At 32.7% G+C, this 12,935-nt stretch overlaps 1 protein-coding gene across 1 annotated transcript in view; it reads right to left on the reverse strand.

Annotated features, from left to right (window-relative positions):
• Positions 1–5,334: 5,334 nt before the first annotated feature.
• Positions 5,335–12,935, reverse strand: part of RnrS (ribonucleoside-diphosphate reductase subunit M2) — a 29,222-nt gene continuing 21,621 nt past the window's right edge. Inside the window, exon 7 of the mRNA XM_081746135.1 lies at positions 5,335–6,418. Within this exon, the coding sequence (XP_081602261.1) occupies positions 6,266–6,418 (153 nt within the window). The 3' untranslated portion in view covers positions 5,335–6,265. The remainder of the gene's footprint in view (positions 6,419–12,935) is intronic.

Raw genomic sequence — 12,935 nt, forward strand, 5'->3', positions numbered from 1 at the left:
TTGAAACAGTCTCCCAGTTTCCATTACCTATCTTTCTGCAATCGATTCAGTGTGCCAAGAATAGGTTTCATTTCCATTAACCCTCTATTCAAACCAGAAGTGGTTCAAAATTTCCGATTTCAACATTTATCGTCATAGACAGTAGAAGATAACGAGTTTTCTGAAAACTAGTCAGCGTCTCAAAAGAACATATCAGACTATCCACACTACCAAAACCGGAAATGGTTCAAATTTACTACTACTTTTGGTTTCAATACTGGTTTTATAAACCAAAAACAGTAATAGTGAGATGCGGTGTTTTGCAACTGATTTAGCACCCCAAGAACAGGTTTCATCTGCTATTTTAACTATTTAGACCAGAAGTGGTTCAAATAAACAATTTCCGGTTTCAACATTTATTACCATGGTAATATATAGCGACAAGTTGTTTCTGTAATCGAATCAAATTCTCAAAACATACCATCACAACCTACAACACTACCAAAACCGGAAATTTTAATTTACTATTACTTCCGGGTTTAATACTGGTTTCCATAAAGCAAGAATGGCAATAGATATAGAGATGCACTTTTTTGCAATCAATCCAGCTTCCTAGCGAAGGTTCTCTCCCTTAACCATCTAATCCAACCAGAAATGGTTCAAAGGACGATTTCCGGCTTCAACCTTTATCGAAGCATAGCAAGTATTGACATTCTGATATTGACTCAGCGTCCAAGGAACGGGTTCTTTGATATTATTCTATTGCAACCAGTATAGATATACTATTTCAAGTTTTGAGTATTGAATTTCCGTTGTTTGGAAGTCTACCATAGTTTCACATCGTGAAACTGAACTCACTTTTCTTTCGTTTCACTGTTAAAGAAATCCAGTCCTTGTTACATACTTTTTGGAGGAGTGTTCCCATGGGAGAATATCTCCACCGCCCCTTCAAAAACTGCATTCCAATTAACTTTATTCCCTCTCTCTCTTTAATCATTCTTTGATCCCTTTAGGACACGACACGTAAAAATATTTTGTTTTATTTGAACTTGTGTATCAAATATTGTTCTCAAATCGCTGGATCATTTTTGATGCCAGAATACATAAAAATGATTATTAATTACAAGCACAAAGCAAAAAGTACACTTTCGTATCTGCAGACGTATCCTATATTTAAGGATCAAGTATCCGATGAAATTTGTAAAGCTATCCACTGAGTACTGACTCAGTGCACACGCTGATGTGCAACTTTATCAGCCAATTTGGTAAATTCATAAGCACTTCCGAAATAAACCCTTTTTGCTAATGAAAATACATTAAAATGAAAACAGCTCAAATATGAATAGTTGTATTCAAAACTCCTTTCATTTGTGGAATAAGCTATCTGTACTTAATGCCGAAAAGGAAACAAAATCGAAATTAGTAGGAAAAAATGGTTGGAATTATGCGTGCGTCGAAATTAAATTAGCATTGTGTAACATTTCAATGTCTTTGGGGTAAGTGTTAAAACGTGATTTATATTTCAAGATTGTCAGTGTCACAACTTGCAACAATTTTCTATTTACTACTATTTTGAAAAACTGGCCGCCATTTTGAAATTTTATATTGAATCGCCGAGGAAATCAGCAAAATTAGAATGTCTTTTGCTTCTACCCCCAAAATTTCAACTTAAAAGTCAGAAAATTGCACTTTGTAGCGTGGATACCCGCTATTTTGAAAAAAGATCCGCCATTTTGAAACTTCACGTTGGTATGCCGCCAAAATCTATGCAGGAAATTTAGTGTCTCGTGCTTGTACTCTGAAAATTTACACTTAAGAGACCGAAAGTTGTACCCTGTAATATGTGTGTGGTACAGGCAGACAAACGAACAAATGTAGATCGAATCATTATGAAATTAAATATCTTCCAGCTTAAAAGTAAGTTTTATTGTTGAAGTATAAACTTTCAATGCTTTGTGCGTTCAATTGCGGGAATTTCCCGAGCACTTTTTTCATGACGGGTTTTCCCCGAAATTGCAACTTTCTTTACTGTACATCGACACTTCCAATAATATGGAAATTTAAATTCAGCGCCTGAAATAGTAGGGTTACATAGTCTTTGGAACTTCGAGCGTTAAGCTTCTTAAATTTGACAAAAATTTTTACGCTGTTGCTAGTGTTGATTCTCCAGAATGCTCATTTGAAGAGTAGCAACTAATGACTGAACTAAACTGTTGTAGTTAGAAAACCAAATATTACTGAAGAATACTTGTTACCATCTAATGTATGAACTAATACTATTAGCTTTACTAATGTATTTACATATTTACTGGTGATAAAGGAACCTATGGCCTTAAACTCGTCAAATGTATGAGGGATAACGTTCCACGGCACACTATTCACGAGAAGTATTTTCTAAAATATAAAATTGCATATTTTACCTCAAATAGGCTATAAATACAATCCATACATTAATTTGTTCTATAATTATCTCAAAGCTAAGGTAAGCTTTTTTTTATTCATGCAGTGCATTCAGAACTTTATATAGGTCTAACATTGAATGTTGTATACTCTAACATAAAAGCATCTAATTCGCCCAAGGTAAGTCCAAAATCTGATAAAAGTCACTTTCAATGTGATCACCTTAGTTGTACCGATAATATACTAACAAAAAGCTCAAAAATCCAGGTGGATTTTTTTTCGAGCTGGACCCACCTGGGCAAACCCTGCTGCATAGTTGAACAAAATTTATTTTATGGATGATTCAATATGACATTCCACTGGACAAGCGAAAAAAAACTGCACACAACTACAGAACAAGTTGTTACACAACGCTAGTGGAAAACTAGGTTTGAAGTTCCCAATTAAAAATAAAATAAAAAATCAACATCTGAAATAGTTTTAACATTTTCATTTTTAATGTTTTTAAAATCTCATTCACAAATTGAAATTTCCCGGTTTGTCGCTACCCTGGTGGTATAATACTCTCTCATATCCCAAGTATGTTACTTAATAAGCTTTACCCGAAAATTTCTATAACATATGGTAAGCATATCAGTTTGACATCAGTGTACTCTACGCTTTATATACCATTTCATACCACAAGTTCGTGAGGTTTCAACTTATCCAAAAAATTTTAAGGTAACTAAAAAAAATCTTAATCTGAAAAAAACAATTCACGTATTCGCATGAATGGAATATGCATAGCTACCGATATTCGTGAAGATATTAACTGATTCCATTAACGAAGTCTACCAAGACAATCGCTCTAGCAGTCTATACTGTAAAAAACATTAAAAGTTCGCTTTGGACCAGGAGTTATTGTGTCAAGTAACGGGCAGAAGTACTAACGAGATTTTATAAGGCCCATTAACGTGATCCTAATAAATGGAAAAACTAATTATATCGCGAAAATGCTCGCACACTATAGGGCCAAATTAATAAAAAGGAGCAAATGCTTATCGTTCAAAAGATTGTTGAAGCAAAATGCTGCAAAATGAATAAAAATTGGGAAACAGTTGCTTATATTTCCAAACTCCGACCTTGATAAGAATAAAACAAAACAAATATTCTAAACAAGCAAATGCTTCCGAAATTTGAAGGTTTGATGCTTCTAGCACCACGTAAGGGAACAATGGCACAACTAGGGAATTTACGTAGCATCATAGAGCGTGACCACTGAGGGAAAAAGATTACAAGGATGCCGAGATGGGCTACTGTCTTCCTGTACTAACTCATGCAACATCCTCTCCAATAGTTTTAGTTCTCTAGTTTCTGACAGTTCTTTTTTAGTCTAATTTTTACATTTTCTTCATTTTTGTAGTTGAACCTTAATAACTATATTAAAAATTAGAGCTGGGCAAAACAGGTTTTTATTTAAAAAAAAAAAAAAAAAAGTTTCTAGAAAAACTGACATTTCGGTTTCTCCAAAACCGGTTCGGTTTTTCACCGAAACCGGTTTTGGTGATCGGTTTTCTCCAAAAACCGGTTTCGGTGAACTTTTGGGAAACAAAACTACTGTATTTCTGTGGAAACTAATTCGGTTTCCGGAGAACAACGAGACACTATTCTGGTCAGAAATAGGAAAAAATTTGGAAAAACCGGAACCGATTTTGGAGAAACCGAAAAATCAGTTTTGTGCCCATCACTATTAAAAATTCGTTGCAAGTAAACAATCCACAGCGTCCACCAATCTGGACTTCTTTTCTCCTACCGAGTGACAATTTCGTTTTTAATTCCTGAATTTTTCAGGATTTTCACTTCAGAATGTAGTAATTATTTTGTGTGCGCGAGTATTATATTGGAGAAACATGTTACCTCATCACTAAAATTTAAATATTTAAAAGTCAATTTCCCCAGGCAAAAAACTGCAGTTTTGGCCATCAAAACGGCAGTCTTTTGTTCAAGCTCTTGCATTTCTAATACTAAGAAGCTCCCAGAATGTCGTAACGTGACAGATTGAAGCATTTGCTTCGATCACGGGAAGTACAAGCACAAAGTAAAAACTAGAGCTTATTCTTACAGATCGAAGACCTTTTGCTTTAAAGCATATGCTTTTTTACTTTATGCCCAAGCTTTGAATTTTTTTTTTTTTTATTTATTCATACAGCCTTATGTTTTATCCAAATGAGTTCATTTAATAAAATAAAGAAACACAACAAACTGCACTACAGAAGTTACTTACCCTATCAGCAAATAGTAGTTGTCTACGATTAATTTTTAGGAACAGTTTGAAAGCTGTTTTCATATGCACACTTTTCCAATTTAGCGACAAAAAGACACTTGTTAACACAACTTGTATTTTTTTACGTGGGACTCAGAAGCTTAGAAAAAAAGGAAGAAAAAATTTGTCGATAACAATTTTAGGAATGATAAAAAAAAAAGCATCGAAAGATTGCTAACTTGGCCAATTAGTTTTTGGATCAGAGGCCACAAAATTTTTGAACTCCCCTAAATAGAGTTTTCGGTAAATATTCGGCCCCTAAACGGTAAATATTTTTTACGGAATAAGGACATACTGCGTTAAGTGATAGTTGAGGTTTCGCTACACTACATGTAGTTCTCCAGATATAAGGCCTACAAGAATTTTTTTTGATTGAAATATATTGGATCTTTTGATCCAAAAATTTCGAATATATATATGCTATGTCTCAATTTTGGTAATCGTGCATAAGAATGTCCTGTAATCAAGAAAATCGAGATGTCTCAAACTTTAAGAGAAAAAAATCTATATAAACCAGTGCAGAAACGACTTAAACTTCTACCTGCTCTAATGACAAAGTTCGAAATTTTTTAATGGCATTCCCAAAATTATTAGTTTCGACATTACTATTAATCATCACGTATTCTGTTTCTACTTATATTTATTTATTTATCATCATTTCAATATACATTTATAAAACTGGATCTTTTCCACTATCAAGTAAATTTTCAATAAAATTGAGTCACTTAACTTAAAAAAAAAAAATATTAACTTACATTACTTTTTCAAATGCAATATATGATCACAGATTTTCCAGGATAAACGGCCATATAATAGATAGTTTATACACACACTCTTTTAGGACAAAATACGATCCTGAAATGAATAGGAAAATTCACAAAACCGAAGTTCAATTTAATAATAAAAAAGTTTTGTCAATATTGTAAGTTGTTTATAAAAATAACGTTAAGTATTGTAATGTACATTTTTGGTTAGAATTCAAAGCAACTAATTTTCGTCTAAACTGTTTGTATGGTCCTTTTATCACACGATTACATTACTGTAACACAGTTTCCACTATCAAGTAAATTTAAGGAATAAATTGTCACTGCCTACTATATATAAATCTAACTTAAATTATACTGTTAAATTTTTATTTTTGTTTAGAAATTTATTGCGCAAGCAAATTAAAATTTTGATCCCTGTAGAACTCAAGGATAAGTAAATGGCAAGAAATTAGCAAAAATTTCTCTTTTAATACTGTAAATAAAGAATGCAGAGATTGTCCAAAATCTTGTTTGTCCTACAATTCTTATATTCTAGTTATAGAATCAGAGATAGTAAGCACTGAAAACTGGAGGTCGTATATTTCCTTCATTGTGTACTTTCAGCAGCAAACAAAATGGACCAAATTCTTTGTTTCAGTTTTGTGATTTCTCCCATTTTCAGATTTGAGTAAGCTTTTCTATACCTGGAGTTAACATTACATCCATAAAAATATAAATTATATGTATAAAATCTTCCATACATTCTTCCACATAAACAAGTCGTAAAACACTGGCATTCCAACGCGTTCATTTAAAAATAGTCATTTACACAGTACATCTAAAAGTCTGCATCCAACGTAAATACCATATCTTCCTTCCTCGCCATAACACCGCACTTCTGGTATTCGCCTACTTTCTTCTCGAAGAAGTTGGTCTTCCCTTCTAGAGAGATGTGCTCCATGAAATCAAACGGATTTTCAGATTTATAGACCTGAAAAGAGAAAAGTGAACAATTTAGTTCAGTGCTAGGATATGTAAGAATTCTTTTTTTTTTTCCCTATTGTGATTGTTTTAAGTGTTAATTTTACTTTTAAGTAGAGATGCAAAAAAGCCAGCTTTTTTGAATCGATTGTTTTTTTTTTTCACATAAAAAGCCGGCTTTTTTGAAAAAAAAAAAAAACTAGAATTTTGGAAATTTTGGCTTTTTTCATTTTCATGATTTTTCTATCTAAATAGCTTTCTTATAGTATATTCTATACTTAGATAAGAATTCCATGACCTAAATGCCATATTTCGCTCTAAAATTCACGATCAAGATGGATGGAGCACATGTTTTACGAATTAAAGCTAACATGAAGAATGTAGTATTTGAGGGCAATTTTAGAGGCTATTTAACTTTATTTTAACTTTTGAGTTATCGATATTTTTTCTTCTCGATATCATTTCAGTTTGTCGTCTGTTTCATTTCTAAGAGCTTAGTACTCTAGCTTCTAACGCAGAAGTTAAACTTACGTTTTTCTATATATCCGTCAAAGCGTACGATTTTCAATATATCCGTCTAACCGTACTTCCACATTTCTGTTATACTGTAGCTGTGCAACGATTTAGCAATAATTTTCCGGATACAACCTTGAATACTAATTTATACAAATTATCAGTAGCGGATTTAGAAACGTACTTTGGGACGGGTTTCTCTGATTGTTTCATTTTCTAAAATCTCCAAATTTTATTTGGGAGGAGCTTGAAGTTTATGAGTACAGGCATAACTAATACTGTATTTCGTTTCCTTTATATATTTAGCGATAATCTTCCGGATACAACCTTGAAGATCATTTTATACTGAGAATCAGTGGCGGATTTAGAAAAGTATTTTGAGAGGGTTTTTTTCTTACTAATGTTTAGTTTTTCTAAACATTCGTAATTTTTATTTGACGGCAGCTTAAAGTTTACGAGTAAAGGCATAACTAATAGATATTTCGTTTGTTTTAGACATTCTGTAATTTTGGGGAACAGGCTTCAGTCCGAAAGACCGCCTCCCCTAACCCTCGCAAAACCGTCACTGCTGGTAATTAGTAATAATAGCGATTTAAAAACAATAAGAAATGAAGTCAGCCAACTCACAGTACACGCACTATTTCTACTTCATAGATGGAATGAAGAAAAGTTTTGTCAGAATGGTCGAATGCTGAGTTGAATTCCGGACTTCTCGATAGAAGCGCAAAAGCTCCAGTCAATCATGTTTGTTGTGCAGTTGTATTTATCTTAAATACATTCCGTAGTCTTTTTGTGTGTGTGTGTGTGTTGGTGGGGTGGGGAGAGTTCCATAATGATATGAAGGGTGTGAGCCAAGAACATGGTAAGTAACAAATTTTCAATTGCTGAGTTACGCAGCATCAGATAGGCAGCAACGCATACCGCTTCGTTTAATCCCTCATGTATAGACTTGTGAAAAATCAGCTTTCCGACTTTCAAAATGGATTGTGCAGCAGAAAATTTCTAATTTCTTAAAATAGTAAAATTATGGGTTACCATATTCTTCTCTCACACCTTTCATGTTCAATCCCTTTTGTTAAAAATACAGAAAACTTGAGGACTAAATAAACCGTGATGGTGCTTATATAAAACTGTAGAATTTCAAGAATATACAAAACTAAAAGCTCTAGGTGTGCAGCCTTTAAGTGTATCATATAAATCTAAGTATTTTTCTTATATTTTATTTTAATTTTATTTTGTTCCAAAAAGAGGGTATGGAATATTTTGAAGTAAAAATACTACATAGAATTTTGCTACTTATTTGAGTATTTTTTTAAAAGAAGTATTTACTTTTAGGGTTGGCTGGTTTACACCAGCTGTTTTTCTTTTTTTTTTAAATAAACAACTGGTTTAAACCGAAAAACAAAAATAAAAGGTACGAAAAATGCGAATCGTGTGAACTTCATGGTGACGTTTCCATACATCAAACCATCTGCATTAGTTTTATTTCCTTTTCACCTTTTAATCAAGGTGTCCCATGTTCAATTCTCGGTCGAACCACAACCCTTCTTTCATGCGTAAACAAAGTAGCGGTTCGGATGTCACTTTAAGCGAGTCTTCTCCTTGATAACCTCGGTATTACGTAAGGATGTTAAGCCTGAACATACGAAACGAAACTAAATTGTATATTTCTGCATGTCTGAATGCCTGTTTTATAAAGAAGCCAAGGTTGCTTAAATATACTGATATAAATTGACAAAATTTATCGATTGCCTACGTAGCTTCCAACATTGGCTTGGGTTGTACTTTCAATGATATGTACGCACTAAATTTGTAATTTAATACCTCAGTTTTAGCGTACTGATTATGATACGCTGACCTTTAAATTTTACACGCAAAGCAATAACAGGATTTTTTCCGTTATTGTTTTACATTTAGAGTAATGACGGGATTTTCCCGATGGCTTGGGCGGGAGTTTCTCAATTTAAGAAATTTACTGACCGGACTTCTTTAAGCTTATGTGACCTTTTCCAGCATAACCCCGTTGTTGCATAACACCAAGGCGAAACAAACTTATTTCTGTCAATATGTAATATAAATACATAAAGCAAAATATCTAAACCCCAAAAAACCTGGTTTAAACCAAAAAAGCCTAGTTTAAACTCCCCCAAAAAACGGTATTTTTGGCATTTTCAAAAACAACCATGGCTCTTGCCAACCCTGCTTACTTTTGTATGTAGGAGGTTAAAAAAAAAATCTTATTATATACATTGGTTAATACTTTGGAATTCATAATGTAAATATATTGAGAAGTAAAACTGTTTGAAATATCTTTTCGAAATTCATGGTTTATTTTCGAGGTTTTATATTATTATCGGCATCAACCACTAATTAAACGACTTTTTGTGTTGTAGAGAAGTGAAACAAAATCTGGTTTATCAATTTAAAGCAGAATTTTCAAAAAGCCCAAAATTTCCAAAGCAAAAAAGCGAAGCAGAAAAAACAGTTTTTTTCCAAACAAGCCGGTTTTTCTTCGAGCCCTTGCATCTCTACTTTTAAGTCTGTTCATTCAATTAAAATAATGCTAGTCAGAAAACTGCCAAATGATCATGTTCGGACGAACTGAAGATAAATGTGATTAGAATAAAAGCATTGTTTAACCCAAAACTTTGGAATAAACATCAATAAAATACAAACCAAACTTAAACGGAACTCTGTGGGACAAGACTTCCAAGGACCGTAAGTATGCATGTTTATTTACGAGCTTTGAAAAACCATTACTATGATGGAAGGAAAAGAAAAATGGACTTGTCGGAATTCAATACATCATACATAAATATGCACACATTAGTGTTGTCCACATTTCAAGACATTTCCGGTTTTTTGAAAACCCAATATTTCGGTTATGAAAACAAACTGATTTTTTCGGTTTTGAAGCAAACATCTGTTACAAAAATCGAAATTGGATTTGTTCTTTGAAATAATAAAATGATTTCGAAACCTATCAACCACGGACGATTTTCGTAGTTTCTCCATTACAGAAATACTTTTACACAAATAAAGGTCCTCAAATTAGGAGCGGTATTCCTTTTCTTTAAGATTACCATTCCCCTAGTTTTCGAAACACTCCCTATGTAACCAATATTCGAAACTAGAAATGTCTAATACTAGCGCTGACCATCCAATTAAAAATCCTTACATATACAATCTCACTATGAAATGTGCTGGTATGAAAATTAAAATAAAGAGTGTCGGAGTATATCATTTCTGAGTATATGACTCATTTCGAGAATTGCATAACACTGAGCGTCGCAATAAATTCTTTTGGACTCCAGTGCAGAAAGAGTATTGTTGGGGCAACCAATAAGCGAGTTAGCCACAATGGAGGATAGTATTTATACCCTTCTCCCAATCAGTGGTTTTCACGAATAACAGTTGAAACTATCTCCTTGTCAGAAGCCCTAACAAATGGAGCCCCTTGAATTTATATATGTAGTTCCCAGATTGGTTCTATGTAGCCTCTAGATCTCTCCTGGGTAACATAATAATAATAATAATAATAATAATAATAATAATAATAATAATAATAATAATAATAATAATAATAATTACCCTACTCTATCTTTTGATTTCAACAAAGGCTTATTACTAGAGATTTTATTCGCAACAATTTTGATATTTTGTAGCATTAATTATAATTTTCGCATTTATTTTTTCTTAAATGTAGTACTTTTTTTTAATATGGTACTTGTAGACAGTATATTCTTGATAGTAAGGTATCTAATACGAAAATGAGGATATACCTTGATTAGGTGCACATTCTAGTTAATATATTAACTGAAATATAGAAATTAATGCAAAATTTTAAACACTTTCTCTAATCTCATCCTTAGTTAAAGGGTAACATGCAGCAAGACATTACCAATTCTTCTAAGTTTGTTTTCCAGTCAGTAACAATCATATTATACTTGGAAAAGAATCTCGGCATTAACGTTTGGGGAATATCGAACTATTAAATTACAACTGGTATTTTTAAAAATAATTTTGCCGTATTTTACATAGCGGATGTATCAAAAGTACGGGGCTATGGGTCAACTCCATTGAGTCAAGATATGAAAAATATGTGAAGAGAGTAAAGTTGATGGAAATCTGTAGTTTTCACTCTAAAATGGTGGAATATTTTCAATCATACCAGCCGTTTGGACTCCATACTGGTAAGGTGTTCTAAGTTAAGGCTTTCACTAAGTTATATCGACAATACAACATTGCTGAAAAAACTGAGTTGAGGTGGTCTAGATTCCCTCACAATATGAACGATCTCCCTTTTTCGTTTACTATAGGACATCTAACCAGTATGGAGCCCAAACTGCTAGTACGATTACAAAAATTCCACCATTTGAAACCGAAAACAATCTATTTCCAACTTTTTTTTTTTTTTTTTTTTTTTGTATCTACTCAATGGAGTTGGCCTATGACCCAGGACTCTTGACACACCCGGTATAGGAAAGAATCTTCCAAGGAATGCTGTAGCTAGGATTGCTTTTGGGGTAAAGTAAGGGGTGGACTAAAATTTTGAGGGGCCGTTTATGTTTAATACGCTTTGCCAAATAAGGAAAAATAATACACAATATCAACACTAACATGCACACTGGCAAGTTATCGGCACAAAGAAAATGGTAAAAATGCAATTAACATAAACTAGTAATCATTTATATACTTTTAGAGAGGCTAATTCTTTTGGCACAATTAAATTTCTTACGCCTACCCTTTACAATATTCGTGCATTTGTATTGTAATAGCGTTTGCGACTTCTATCTTATTATTACTTAGAGCTGGCACCTGTAGAAATAAGTTCCTTCGATGTTATTCTTTCTTTGTGAATTACTAATTTTACTCTTAGATTTTTCGAATAGTGGCCCACAATCATAATCTGCACCTTTTCCTCATCAACTTTAAGTCTTCAAAATATTTTACAAATATGAATTAATTTTGCGACCACTGTTCTTGCTTCACGCGTTTGTATAGAAAAACATGGCAATCACCTCGATAATGGAGAGGACGTGACACCACTATTTCAGTATATTCTTACTATAAGTTCAGAAATTCTTTATTGAAAAAATTTAGTTGAGTAATTCTTTTCTTAACATATTATATTAGAATTACGTATTGTATTACAATTATACATTTATTTAGCAACATCGTAGTAATAAAGCATTTAAATTATTACATGAAGTTACATGAATTATGTATATACTGGTTACTGAATATTTTACTCAATACAATATTGTTCAAAGCCAGTGCAACCTTAAGTGGAAACATTGTCTACAGAAATAAGGTAAGATATCTTTGGATGTTAAACTCAGGTTTCGCTGTATCTTCTAATTTTCGTGTGTAAGAAAGCAACTTAGCTAAGTCTCAAAAACACTTCAGAAGGTAGAAAGGATGTTCAGTAGTGCGAATTTTACTTAGGGAAGAAAGGTAAGGAAATATATGGTGGATCATTTACTTTTAAACGTTATTCAACTTTTCAATTGATGAAAGAAATTGCAATTTTGTACTACGTAAGTATCAACAGGGGAAATCATCTGACATGCTCTGCAATACTACCATATTAAGTGTTGCCATCTCTATATATAATTTCAAATGGGAATGTTAATAATTACGTATTTGAAATCTACACACTAAACTCATCTTACAAAACCATATTTATTATCCCGATTTACAAACTAAGGATGCTACAGTATCACAAATATCCAAGTTTTGGAGCCCTCTAAAATAGTAATAATGCAAGTGAGACGGAAGGGGCATAAAGAATCTAAAGACCATAGTGCCGAATACTATAACCATGATGTGACTTGTTTCGAGTAAACAAAATTACACGATTATTTTTTTAAAGTTACTTCTTAAGACTTCTTTAAAAACTATACATATCCATATCGAATGTATCATATCCAATCACGTACACACTTTTGAATAGACAAAGATCATAATGCCGTTTAAAGCAATTTGATATCTTAAACCATTCCGTACATACG

Source organism: Thermobia domestica, chromosome 18 (genome assembly GCF_964235325.1).
Source record: "Thermobia domestica chromosome 18, izTheDome1.hap1.1, whole genome shotgun sequence".
Classification (NCBI taxonomy): Eukaryota; Metazoa; Arthropoda; class Insecta; order Zygentoma; family Lepismatidae; genus Thermobia; species Thermobia domestica.